At 44.9% G+C, this 14,568-nt stretch overlaps 1 protein-coding gene across 3 annotated transcripts in view; it reads left to right on the plus strand.

Annotated features, from left to right (window-relative positions):
* Nucleotides 1–3,644: 3,644 nt before the first annotated feature.
* The window catches only part of rgl2 (ral guanine nucleotide dissociation stimulator-like 2), a 29,748-nt gene continuing 18,824 nt past the window's right edge, over nucleotides 3,645–14,568 (plus strand). Inside the window, exons 1-2 of one of the 3 annotated variants that reach the window (XM_084027812.1) lie at nucleotides 3,645–3,775; nucleotides 4,135–4,242. In XM_084027812.1, the coding sequence (XP_083883938.1) occupies nucleotides 3,725–3,775; nucleotides 4,135–4,242 (159 nt within the window). In that variant the 5' untranslated portion in view covers nucleotides 3,645–3,724. Of the gene's footprint in view, nucleotides 3,776–4,134; nucleotides 4,243–4,817; nucleotides 4,965–6,612; nucleotides 6,774–14,096; nucleotides 14,320–14,568 lie in introns of those variants that run through there. The other 2 variants (XM_084027813.1, XM_084027814.1) reach the window with 2 other exon arrangements.

Below are 14,568 nucleotides of genomic sequence, written 5' to 3' on the forward strand. Positions count from 1 at the left end.
TGTCCCTGTCTGTGGCAAGTGTGTGTGTGTGTGTGTGTGTGTGTGTGTCAGTCAAGCGAGGAGGAGGAGGAAGTGGGGGTGGTGGATGGAGGGGAGGGGAGGGGAGGGGGGGGCGACTGACTGACTGACTGTCCGTCCGTCTCTCAGCCTAGTTTGTCCGTCCTCCGCGATGCCGTTTCGTCATGTCCCCGTCGCTTTTCGCTCCCCCCTTTCCCCTCCTCCTCCCCCTCCCTCCCTCCCTCTCCCCCACTCCGCCACCACCTAGTGATGCTATTAAGGCGGGTTTTGTCAGGAGCAGCGCCGGAATCAAGCCGCCAGAGACGCCATCATCGCTGCCTCCTCGCGCTCTCTCCACCGACTTGTTGTGACGCAGACATAAAACACCGAGATAGAGTGGGAGGGAGATACTGATGTGTGGGGGGGGGAGGTGCCACCCCCCCCTCCCCGTCTGAGAGAGGCTGACCCTAAATCGTTGTGACAAGGTGGGAATGTGATGTGTCTGGCGGCGCGAGGACAAGATGGGGGGGGGGTTGTTAAAACAGCCAGACGAAGCAGCAGCAGCAGCGCGCGCAGCGGCCAATTAAGCGGCCAATTAATGAGTTTAGTCGCCTCATTAATTGGTGCTCAAACAAGAGGGACCAGGCGAGTGGAGGGAACCCGTGGAGGAAAGTTTTTTATTTTTTTAAACTGAGAGAGCCGCGAACACTTGAACGTGTCCTTACTAATATCGATTATTGGCTTCATCCCATCAAAGAGAATTAAGGTGGTGCGTTCACTTTCTTTATTAAAGCGGGACATCTGAGTGCTGATTGGACTTCTGACACTCGCAGGTATAATGAGCTCACACATGCAAATCTTACAAGATATCTTTTCTCCCATAGAGAAAAAAAATCATGTTGCACAATTTTAAATTAAGTAAACCTCGCCACCACTCTCCTTTTATTCAAAAAAACTGGAAGCCAACTAGGACACACAAAAAAACCCTACATCTGTAGCACAGATGTGACACCCAGAGGGGGTCATCTCCTCCTCACGAGACATCCGGGATGTAATTTAACGTGTGATGGAAAATTGTGCTCAGGTTACACTCATCTCAAGTCAAAGCCTGCATGGAAGATATTTGCCATAAACCATGCAGCGCACCGTCCTCAGATTAAGATCCAAGCATGCACATTTTCTGGGGTATTTATTAAATATATGCTGGTTCAAAACAAAAGGCCAGAACTGCTCAAAGAGTCACAGACACGTTATTATTCACTGAGCGTCACAGTGGATTACACTCACAGTTAAGTTGCTCTGGAAGAATACGTTTTAACTGAGGGCCAAGGTTTGTTGTGTTTTGTTTATTTGTGTCTTTTTTTGTTTTGTTGTTTGTTGATGTCTCACACACACACACCAGTCCAGCGTGTGGCAACAACCGCTGCGCGGTTCAAAATGGCCCCTGGCAGAATTTAACAAGCGGTGGAGTGACAGTTCCCAGCCGCGACCGCTAGGTGGCGAGCAAATACAAGGACAACAACCCGCAGTGCAATTAGCCGGTCTGTCTGAGGGGTGTTCAGGGTCACTGAGTAGAAGACCCTGATCGGGTGATATGATATGATATTATTTCCCAACCTGGGGCCAGGAGGACCAGTGGTGGAATATGTAATTGATTATATTTACTCACTGTATTGTATTTCCATTTTTTTGCTATTTAATTCTTCCACCTCACTCCATTTATTTCAGTTTGGCTACTTTGCAGACTAATATTCCTAAAACAAGAAAATAACAACTGATATATTATCATGTATTATTTCTGAGTTACACTAGAGAGTGGGCCCTATGTTAAGTAAATTCAAGTACTGATACTTGTGTTCAAAAGTAGAAGTACTGATTCTACTTCTTTGGTGGAGTAAAAGTGTAAAAGTACAGCCTCTAAAATGTACTTAAAGTATAAAGTATCCCCATGGAGGTCATTTCAAGACTAACTGAATCTTGTGTCATATTAATAAGAAAAATAATAATCAATAATGCATTAAAACTGAAGTAACAAGCCTGTTTATGAAAATTTGAGTAGAAAGTACAGATATTTGTTTTAACCTCCTAGGGAGGATAAATCAAAAAGTTGTCAGAAATGTAGTGTAATTAATGTGTTACTTCAGACCTCTGATCAAAACTTTAATCCAGTAATACAATATATATTATCCTGATATGTATTACTTTTACTTGAATGGGATTTTGAAAGAGATTGGTCTACATTATATCACGTGTGTCTTCCTCTATTGTGTCTTTGTGCTTGTTTTTATCCACTTTGTGTGTCAGTGAAACAACTTGGCCATTTGGATTACCTCACGGAGAGAAAGGCAGTAACGGCAACAAGCCAGCACTTTGGCGTGGCAGCCCCCTCACTGATAAGAGCATCGGCTCATTAATCAGAGATCGTTAAGCATGATTCTGTTCAGATCAGTTTTGTTTAGACAATTTTACAAAGTGGCATTTTCAGGAGGAGTTAATTTAATGTTATCATCAGCTTTGTCTTGAGTACTTCAATACCATAGTGTAAGAATTTAAAGATTTTTTTACAAGTAAAAGTACAGGTTGTGCCATAAATGTGTGATCTATGAATGTGATATATATATATATATATATATATTAATATATAGTTATAAATATATAAAATATATTGTGATGTAATATACCATAATAATGCATCATCATTAATATTTAAAATTGTATTATATATGTACATATATGTAAATCGGATAATGATTTGCGGGATTAGAATTAAGATTATTTTAAGGTTTGATATGCATTAAGCAAGAATTATGAATTCAGACGTATTTATTGCCTCCACACGGTTCTCAACATGGAGGCGGCTGAGCTATCAGCTAGCATCTGGCGGTGCTAACAGTAAGAACAGCAGAAACAAGAGCTGACAGACATAACACTTACTATCGTTACCTGTTGGGGGGGTATAGTGGTGGGTGCTGCCTTCAGTGACGACCTGGGCAACGACAGTCGTCGACTTTTACCACAGAATGAGCGCAGTAGAGAGCAGGTAAGCAAGCTAGCGAGCTAGCTGGCAACAGAGAAGCTAGTAGCTACCGGGGCTCAAGCTAGTAGCTACCGGGGCTCAAGCTAGTAGCTAGCGGGGTTGAAGCTAGTAGCGAGCGGGGCTCAAACTACTAGCTAGCGGGGCTCAAGCTAGTAGCTAGCGGGGTTTAACAGAGAAGCTAGTAGCTAACGAAAACGCATTAAAGCCACTTTATCTTTATATATCAAGTCGTTTTTCGCTGATATATTAATGCTCTTAACTTAAAATAAAGTTAGAAAGTAAACAACCTGACAGGTTGTTTGCGCGCGCGCGCGAGTGTGCGTGATAAAGGATTGATGTGAACGTCTCATTCTGTCAAATGCATCCTGAAGGTTTATGTCCCACTCTTGGGATTCTTTTGGCAAGGTATATGTTACATTTATTTCAATTATAATATATTTTTACATGTATATTACAATATATATGTAAAAAATTGTTATATTATGCTCAACATCCAAGAACTGTGACGTCAGAGAGAGAGAGAGAGGAGGAGGGGGGGGGGGGTTGCAGCTTGGTCCAAGTGCGCTATCAGCTGCTGAAGGCTGCCTGACCAGCCGCGCGGGGACGCTGATAGAGAGAGACGGGAGAGAGATGGTCACGACCCTGCTCAGCTGAGTCCCCGGACGCGGATCCACAGGAGCACAACCCCCGATGCACAAGCCGAGGGATAACCTACACGCCGCGGATGACACTCGGCTACAAGTATGTGGAAGCTTCCCTCCTGTCTTCTTGTTTCCTCTATTTTTTACTTCATTATATATATATATATATATATATATATATATATATATATATATATATAATTACACTGACATTAAAGCAGCAACACATTTTAGTTTAGTGTGTACAATATATTTTTGTTGTTTCCCCACATCCAAGTATTTCATAGTTGTTTATTATCTCATTTTAATATTTATTAGATGTAACATTGCTTATCTGCTTTGTTTTTCATTGTTTTACTTGTTTATATTGTTTGTCTATTAAACACTAATCAGCAGAAACTCCCCCAAATTGTCTTTTTACAATGACAATAATGACTATATTAATTTCTCATTAAAAAGGCTAAGTCAAGCGACATTCCTCTCATTGGCTACCGGCCCTTACAGCCTGACACCCCGGGCAACCAATCGAGGAGGGGGAGCGCCATCGATGAACTGGAGACTTCACAGGTAAGCGACCTAACATTTCCATCAGTTTAGGCTGTACTTTTAGTTACATGAAGAACATGAGGACATGCTAACAAGCTAAACTAAGATAGTGAACATTATTAGCATTCGCACATTTGCATCTTATACTGCATTTTCTCATCGACTTCCATGCAATCAGAGGAGTCGCCCCCTGATGGCCAGTAGAGAGAATGCAAGCTGTGTCCTTCTCTTTATACATCCGTGTTATCAGAGAGACATTAGAGAAGACATTTCTCCACTTTTATTTATATATATATATATATATTCATGTCTCCCTCTTCCCTCCCTGAAGACACATCACCCCCCCGGTGGATTCCAGAGTCGTTCCTCCCGGTGTGTACCAAACCGGAGCGAGAGACGGTGCTGCCGCTGGGTGCCCAACATGCAGGAACTGTGACGTCAGAGAGAGAGAGCGGGGGGGAGAGAGAGAGAGAGGGAGGGAGGGAGTTTTCGCAGCTTGGTCCAAGTGCGCTATCAGCTGCTGAAGGCTGCCAGACCAGCCGTGCGGGGACGCTGATAGAGAGAGACGGAGGGGGGGACTCTCTCGGCGGTGTTGACGGTGACGGTGGTACAGATGGGCGCGACCCTCCTCAGCTGAGTCCCCGGACGCGGATCCACAGGAGCACCAGCCCAGGGGGGGGGGGAAGCCCCCGATGCACAAGCCGAGGGATAACCGACACGCCGCGGATGACACTCGGCTACAAGTATGTGGAAGCTTCTTCTTGTTCCTCTATTTTTTACTTCATTATATATATTTATATAATTATATTTCTGTGGTATTTCCAGTGGCCTGCGTGTCATAGTGACTCATGTAAGGAAGTACAGTTGTGTGTTGTAACAGGCGTGTCGGCGCGCACGCACACACAAAACTTGTGCAGCTCTGCACGGTCCGTCAGTCATCGTCGGGTTTACTGTGACAGAAGACGCGGTGATGATTAGTGGCTGTAGCACCACCCCATGGTGGCGTTTGTGGAGCAGAAAAACAGGCGAGCATGGTGGCTTGTAGCCTAGTTACAGCTGTGTACTGTGTGTGTGTGTGTGTGTGTGTGTGTGTGTGTGTGTGTGTGTGTGTGTGTGTGCACCTCAGTCATATGTGGGCTGTTTGCTTTGGTCAGTGAATAGCAGCCATTCAGCTCTCTTGCATGGCGGTTGGACAGAGAGTGTAAAGCTGCCCTGTTTATGACTAGCTCTCTCCTGTCTATGCCCCCCCCCCCCCTCTCTGATCTGATCCAGACCATCAAACTAATTTATTTCCAAATCGGCCAAATTAGAAACCTCCAGCAGTGGTAAATGACTTATAGGGGTTAGGGAGGACGTGTTGCACCAACAGGAGCCGCAGGAGGCCGAGACAAAAAGCTCAGTGGAAAGTTTGGGGAGTGCCAGCATATTTTTTATAGAACACTTGAGGTTTTCTTGCCCCTGCTGACCCCAGGGGGGGCACTTCCTTCCTTCCAGTGTGGCTCTTTAGAGCTGTGTTTCCCAAAACTTCCTTTCTGGGGACCCTCTTTTTAAAAAAATGAGCCATGGAGACCCAATACACAAAAGGTGACCTGGGATCGACTCCAGCCCCCCAGCATCCCTGAATACAGGATGATGGATGGATGGATGGATGGATGGGTGGGTAAGATCTCCTGGGACCCACTTGACTTTGGGAATCACTGCTTCAGGGGATCGGCCTTTCAGTTACAGCAGCCCCATTAGAATCCGTCGTTGTCATTTCCAAACCACCATATCACCGCCCTCCCATGTCTCTCTCCCTCCTACACCTCTCTTCCTGAAACACTGTTTACTGGATCTCTATCTTCTTGGCGATCCAAATGCCAAAGTGTGGGGAGGGGGGGGGGGATGGATGGAAGGAGGGGTTTGCTATGCAAATCCTGACCTGCTGGCCGAGGACGATGGACGCGTTAAACAAATTGAGCATGAAATGTCCTCGGAGCTGCCGGTAACTCAGGGTAGTGTGTGTTGACAACGCCTTGAACTGTGTTTGTAGCTGATAAACTGCCCGGTGTTGATTCTACCGCAGGTTCAGAGTGTTCATAGCTACACTGACATTAAAGCAGCAACACATCTTAGTTCTGTGTACAATATCTTCTTTTTTTTACCCCATGTCCAAGTATTTAATATTTATTCATTCTCTCATTTCAATATTTATTAGGTGAGACATCGCTTATCTGCTTTGTTTTTCATTGTTTGTCTATTATACACTGATCAGCAGAAACTCCCCCAAATTGTCTTTTTACAATGACAATAATGACTATATGATTATCTTATTAAAAAGGCTAAGGCTAAGTCTGGGAGAATATTACTAATGAATATGAAAACCTCCTGTTCCTTCTGTCCTCCCTGCAGCCGGCAGCATGCTCCCCCGTAACATGCGCACAGGTGGTTACGACCTGCCGGGGGCGGAGTCAAGCGACATTCCTCTCATTGGCTACCGGCCCTTACAGCCTGACACCCCAGGCAACCAATCGAGGAGGGGGAGCGGCATCGATGAACTGGAGACTTCGCAGGTAAGCGTTTTTTTTTTTTTTCACCCTCATTGGAAACGCGTCCCGTCTCTTTTTGGTCCTGGTTACGGAGAGGGAACGTTGATTTCTCACAGCTTCGAGGTGTGAAATCTTCGTGGCAGTTTCAGTTTGATCTTCTCTTCGAAGAGAGTAAAGTGATGTGGCGGAGCTGAGAGGTGATTAAGTCTGAGTTTGTTGTGGATCTGGAGGTCGACCCAGCCAACAGCAGTCAGGATGCTCCGCTGTGAAATCAGCTGAGCTCGACGGCCGGTTTCTTGAATAAACAGCAGATACGGTCGGTTGGTTTCCAGAAAAAAAGAAAAAAACAAACCCTGAGGGAATGAAGTCATGATGCCGACTGAAAGCGAAAGATGAAAATGGTGTGTGTGTGTGTGTGTGTGTGTGTGTGTGTGTCAGCTTCGGCTGTACTTTTAGTTACATCAAGAACATGATAACATGTTAACAAGCTAAACTTAGATAGTGAACATTATTAGCATCCGCACATTTGCATCTTATACTGCATTTTCTCATCGACTTCCATGCATCCAGAGGAGTCGCCCCCTGATGGCCAGTAGAGAGAATGCAGTCTGTGTCCTTCTCTTTATACATCCGTGGTCTCAGAGAGACATTAGAGAAGACATTATTTCTGCACTTTTATGCACAAAAGTGTGCGTATTTGTCGGGAAACTTCTCTGCTCGTATGCATTGACTCTGTTGGGGTTGTAGCAGGAGCAGATTTGGTTATCAACAGTTAATTATTAATATCAATATGATTATCGGTATTAATAATTATATTTAATATATTATCATGATATAATCATGAATAAACGGGGCACCACCCTGGGATCAGGGAAAAGATAACCTAAAACTGTATTCAGTCTCAATATGAAGGTTTTATACTCACATGCCAATCATCGTGATCATTGGCATAGGAGTACAAAACCAATCGAACAATTAAAAAGGCGTGAAATTCAAGCACTAGCCTTCACAACCTGCTGTTATCCAGTGACATATACACAACAAGCACAAGAGACCGCTAGTTATAATATAATAAGATTTATTAAAATCAGTAATAATGATCACAATCAATAACACTGCAATTAACAAAGCCTTATTACCTAACTACCTAACACACAAAGCTAAGCTTAAACAAAGGATGTGTGTGTGTGTGCGCGTGCGTGTGCATGTGCGTGTGTGTGTGTGCGTGCGTGTCGAGAGAGAGGGAGAGAGAGAGAGGGAGAGATGGCTATGGGCGGCCACCAGATGTAGCGAGAGAGAGAGAGAGGTGGAGCTATTCCTCGCAGCGTTCAGGGGCGGAGCCACTGAGGTCTGATGGAGTAGCGAGAGAGAGAGAGAGGTGGAGCTATTCCTCGCAGCGTTCAGGGGCGGAGCCACTGAGGTCTGATGGAGTAGCGAGAGAGAGAGAGAGGTGGAGCTATTCCTCGCAGCGGTCAGGGGCGGAGCCACTGAGGTCTGATGGAGTAGCGAGAGAGAGAGAGAGATAGCCGTATGTAGCCACCAGATGTAGCTATGTCCCTAGCGCCCGCCGGGAACAGCTGGCTTAGGACACGTGTGTGCGGTGTGTGTGTGTTAGCGGGACACAAACAAAGAGAGAGAAAATGCGCGAGCGATATTCGGAGGGACAGAAAGCGTGCCGTTACCACACGGGCTCGCGTGAATGAACTGGCGTTTATTCCGCGAGACCGGTCTTTTAACTGATAGTAGAGGCTTTCTGAGCTCGCGAATATGGCGGAGGTTAGTCGAAAACACTGTTACAGAAATCAACCCAGCGGCGATCACGATCAGCATTCAAATACAGCAGCACATGAACCAACGGACTCGGCGGTCCGCGATCAGAACTTAAAACACATTAACAAGAATTACAAGCATATCCTACACTATCACTTGTGTCTCTGCCCAGACTGATAGCCTCTTACTGGTATCGTTGCGTAAGACGATGACGGCGTTCCGTAACGGCGGTGGTTCGTGAGTCCCCGGCGTCAGCGGGGGACGTGATGAGTCGGCTTCGTCCAGACGAGAGCGGAGCGGGTTTCCTCTCGTTGATCAAACTCAAATAAAGAAAACAGTCCGTGTTTCTTTCTTCCACGGACGGCGATATAATCGCGGCTTGGCGATTTAGTCAGCTTACTTCAGACAGCGTCTGGTAGCTGGACGGCAGGAACCGGCTTGGTTCCTCTTGTTGCAGCGGTGCGCTGCGGGAGGGGGTCGCCTCCCGTTGCAACGTGGTGTTGCGCCGGTTGTAGGAAGAGGCCAGTAGGAGTCGGAGTAAGAGTGAATAAGAGAGCGTTCTCCGGGCGGCTTCGGTTTATAAAGCTCAGGCCGCTCCAGGGGACCCCCCGGGGTTCCCTGAAGATGTCAGCCAATAGGATGGTTGTGAGGTGTCGCATCTCTCACCTGGGTGAGATGTGAAACTAAAATGGCGGTGTAGTTTTTAATCCCCTTTGTCCCTTTGTCCTGGCCGCATGTGTGGGCTTCTGTAGGCCGCATTGTGTAGTCCTAACGGTTAGGTCCCAACAACTCTAACACAGAGATCTTCAACAGGGGGTCCGGGACCCCTAGAGGGTCCGCAGAGTTACTGCAGGGGGTCCCCTAAATGATTTGATCCCAAACTTTTTTCTACCAAAAATGTATATATGTCCAAAAATCCACCTTAACATGAATACAAACTATATTTATCAAATATAAATCTTCCTGTTTTGTTAAATAGTATGTTGAGAAATTGGGATGTAGAAATGCCAAAGAAAAGATAGAATTAAAATATGAATCTGTCAACAATTATTATTTTAATGGCTTAGCATTGTATCCATCCATCATTACAAAGTACTGTTATACATGGAACTATAGGCTGCACTACACATTAGTATTGGTTTAATAAGGAACACAGTTTTATATGTAGGGGGTCCCTCCACCGGGTCTCTGTAGGCCTTGGGGGTCCCTCCACCGGGTCTCTGTAGACCTTGGGGGTCCCTCCACCGGGTCTCTGTAGACCTTGGGGGTCCTTGGCCTTGGCCAGGATAACATGTGTAATATGGACTTTAGCTGGAAGAACAGTGAAACGGTTCATGGCACAGACGAATTTCCCACGATCCTTCACCTCTGTTAATGTTTAGTGAGGTTCGTTGAACCGGAGCAGCTTCACACACAGTCGGAGTGTTGTTATGAGTTCAGGTTTATTTATTGTTTTATATCTACGCCTGAGGGCAGGATTTCTTCTCTCTTGGACATGTAGAGGAAAATAAATAAATCCAGACCTACTACATCCGTATTGGTAGTAAAGCCTCCTCTCTGAGTCCTGGTGACCTACTGACCACCTGACCTCCCTCACGGCTTTTCGCTTTTTTTTTCTTGACAAGAAATTCCTCGCGGCTAAAAAAAGAAGTCGCACCGACTCTCTTTCCCGACTGAGCGCACTTCTTTCGTGCTCGCGTGGCGGCCGCTGGACCTCGCACTGAATAATTTATGTGGTGGTTTGGCCGGGTGATGCGGCATACACCTGCTCTCCCTCTAGACCAGATCCAGTATCACGAGACCCGTCTGCAAGGACGGCCTGCAGAGGGGAATCCAATACAGCCGCTTGCTGATTCTTTAATGAGGAAAGACTTGGTACGGGTAGACTGAATACTGAGGATTGTATTGGATACAAATATGTAGTTTACCACAGCTGGAAGGTGCTGGAAAAGCATGGAAATGCACCTTGAAATGCTTGAAAAGTGCTAGAATTTGACTTTGGAGAAGGTGGAGGAACCCTGCTTATTGATTGAGGTGGAAATCGAGTCTGAAACACGTACGGTTAATATGATAACAGATACCAATGTAATGTTATTTGACTTGCCCCGGTGGTGTTTTTCTCCCAAATGTACAAAATGATTGATCAAAGAACAGAATAACTTAAATGCAGGCTATAAAAGATGGAACGGTTGGGATATAAATCTAAAAATAAGTTCAGTTTGGTTTCGACTATTTTCCCAGAATTAAATTCTATAAACTCACCGTTTTGTGGAGATATTCAACAAGTAAGGAATATTCACACATAGCGAGAAATTCATCACAGTGAAGAATACACTTAAAGCCTCAATGGAGCAGAATGCTGAATAGGAATAAGAGTCCCAGCTGTTGTGAAACGGCTCCTTCGAGTGTTCTCATATTTCATGAAAAGAGTCCTTTTCTATGATTCACTGATTTTTATGGAGGTAAATCTTAATGTGACGCCACACAGCGGGTTGAAGAAGAGGTTCTCCCAGATTTGTGACATTCAGTATTATTTTATTACAGTATTACATCCATTAATAAGAGTTAGTTTTAAACTTGCTGTGGATTTCAGGGAATGTAAAGACAGCACATTTAAAACGTACAATGTAAGAGAACAACATTACCCCAATACTCCTCTTTTGTTTGTTTGTTTTTCCTCCTTTAGACATCCATAAATATATATTCATAAAGGGTTGGTACGAGTGCTGGAAATCCTTGAAAAAGCTTGAATTTGAGATTTTAGTGTGGTGTTTTCAAGGTTTGAAAAGTGCTTGGATTTAGAATGAAGTGCTTGAAATGTGTGTTGTATGTGATGAACAGATAAAAGAAGATCTCCATATTTGAGGGACTGAAAACAGCATTTTCTGACATTTCTGCATGAAAAATGACTTTTGATGATGAACAGATGATGAAAATAGTTGGTGATTATATTTCTGTGGATCTGTTAGTGGAATTAGTTTTCCTTTCATTTGTGGTCCTTCTGTAAAAAGCTGTCTCCAAACATCATGTTGGTTGTTTAGAGGACAATAACATCTCATTTAATGTGATGAACAAGTGACATAATAAGTAGACTGAATACTGAGGATTGGATTGATACAAATATGTAGTTTACCACAGCTGGAAGGTGCTGGAAAAGCATGGAAATGCACCTTGAAATGCTTGAAAAGTGCTTGAATTTGACTTTGGAAAAGGTGGAGGAACCCTGAAGTTAACACCTGATATCTGGACATTTTAGTGGAAATCACTCACTGAAGTGAATCTGAGGAGCCAGATTAAGAAAATGTCAACTATTCCCTACGATTGAACTTGCAGAACATCACAGAGCGATGATATCTAACAGCGTAATCACATCCAAGGAAGGTTTTTACTTAAAAGCGAGCAGATAACGGCCACCGAGGGATTGGTAGATGAAAGCGTGAGAAGGGGAGCGAAGAGAAAGATAGGAAGGAAGGGGGTCGGGGGGTTGTGGACCACTCAAAAAAACAATGGTTATCTTTAAATAAAGCTTCAGAAGATGTATTTATGACCCCCCCTTTCAGCTGAAGGACTTATATAAGGTTAAAGCTTTTTTCAGGAGAGCGGAAGCCCAGATTTATAGATTTAAGTAAAAGTTCGGAGCTGGTTGTTGTTGTTTTTTAGCGTTAGCTTCCATCCGATGTGACGTAGTTGTTCAGGAGAAGTTGACGCAGCCTCGGCTTGTGATGGAAGGAGAAGGGGGGAAGAAAAATAGCTTCGCAACACGACAGCACGTCCTGCTTCCTGTGTTTGTCTCCACTTATTATGTACTTCCTGCTTGTAGCTGGAAGGGGGGGGGGGTTAGGGAGAGCCGAGGACCCCGGGAGAAGATGCTATCTTTGAAAAGACTATAAACAAAGTGTTGCATATGGCAACAATGGAGGAAATACAGCTATTAAAAGCAACAAATAAAACTTAAAAATAATACAATAACAGCTGCCATGAGGTGACTGGTGGTCTGTAATCCTGATCTTCATCCAGATTCACACATCTACACCACTTTGAAAAGTTCCTCCACAGAAGAGGCCGGCTCCTCTGACCCAGATTCAGTTCGGTTCCAGAAGATGGAACTGAAAGCGAAGGAACGCTCACACTGAATCATACTTTTATCTGAAGAGTCGGTATATACCGGCTCTGTCAGGAAATCAGGAAACAGAACAAAGGGCTGGTTTTTCTTTGAGTCTGGGATGAAGGCCAACAGGGTAACTGTGCTTAAGTGCTGCGGACCAGAGCAGTGATCAGTGGGAGGACATAGCAGGAAGAAAACAGTCACCTTAGAAACGTGAATCAACGCCATTTGTAATGTGATTATTTGATTCTAGCATTTAGACCAGACCTGACTCCAGGAGAAACTTATCTTCTCTGTATACTCTGTATAGGCTGAACCAATCAATACTTTTATATTGGCAATGGGTCAAATCAAACGACAGCATCCATTGTAGAAGAATAAAGAAGAGAATAGGCCCTTTTCAAGGATGGGTGTAATAGATTAATTATGGTCCTGTTATATTGAGTGTGACAGCCTTTCCATTGAGCTCCGGCCCAACTAAATGACACAGAGCCGTAATTAAAGTTATTAATCACACCTGTGTTTACTCTGCGTTGACATGTCAGAAGTCAATTCTGTTCCGACGAGCATTTTAGCATCTTTTAGCTTCTTGTTTTAGTTTTAACACATTCTTATCATTTAGCAGCTAACTAGCCACACAAACAGACTCCTACAAAGCTACGGAGCTAAAGCTAAAGTTGTTCTGTGTCTGTTATGTGAGCTGACACACTAACAAGCTAACCGCCCTACACACACACACACACACACACACACACACACACAGAGCTGTGAAAGTCCCCACCTAGTTAACAGGCCTTCCTTCTGCGATGTCATTAGCCCCTTAAATAAACACAGCCTGCTTCCTGGTTCAGTGGCTGTCTGGAGGTTTGTCACCTCCCGCTTCACGACTGCAGGCCTCCGACTGAAGGTGAATCCTGCCGATCGCTCCGTCACCAGATGGAGATTGTCTCAGTTAACTGTTTGTTTTGCAGCACTGTTGAATTAAACCGGATACTCAGTCAAACTGGTTTCTCTGTAGGGGAAGGTCATCTAGAGAGAGAGAGAGAGAGAGAGAGAGAGGAGGGGAGATATTGAAAGAGAGGGGGTATTGTTCTGGGAAAAGCTTCGGGGCTTTGTCTCTCCATCAGTGTGTGTGTGTGTGTGTGTGTGTGTGTGTGTGTGTGTGTGTGTGTGTGTGTGTGTGTGTGTGTGTGTGTGTGTGTGTGTGTGTGAGTGTGTGCTAATGCATGTGTCCATTGATGGGGGTCTGCATCTGTATGAGGTCTGTGTGTGACTGTGACTGAAAAATGCGTGTTGTGCTTTCAACACTGACATAAGCCTATCTCTGTGTGTGTTTGAGCGTGTGTGTGTGTGTGTGTGTGTGTGTGTGTGTAATGGGTGTCGCCCAGGTGATGCATGCTCGCAGGGGGGCTGGACTTCTTCTCCTGCTTCAGGTGTGCCTTTGTGCTCTAGAGCCACAAGGCGTCGAGAGGCAAACAGTAAAGACATAAACACACAGATCTAGGTCAACTGCCGTGCGGTCACGTATAGAGAGAGAGAGAGAGAGAGAGAGGGAGAGAGAGAGAGAGAGAGAGAGGAAAGAGCGAGCAACAGATGAGAGAAAATGGGGCGAATGAAAACACTATTTGCGGCTTCATCGTGAAGATTTCCAGGAAGCTGAGGGATCGCCACCTGTCTGGACTTGCAGAGGGAAAGGTAACTCGTGTGACCATTTTTTCCACTTTTGTGTGTGTGTGTGTGTGTGTGTGTGTGTGTGTGTGTGTGTTTCCGTGGGAAAGAACAGGATTGCATGCAGTTATCGGGTAGTATAGCAGCGTACGGGTTATTTACAGCAGCAGGATCGTGTTTGAATGCAAGAAGCGGCCGTTTGGAGCGTTGACCTTCGATCACACCAAGGTAACACTAAAGAGGAGGCTAACATATGCTAATCACACCATAACAGAG

Source organism: Eutrigla gurnardus (assembly GCF_963514095.1).
Source record: "Eutrigla gurnardus genome assembly, chromosome: 14".
NCBI lineage: Eukaryota > Metazoa > Chordata > Actinopteri > Perciformes > Triglidae > Eutrigla > Eutrigla gurnardus.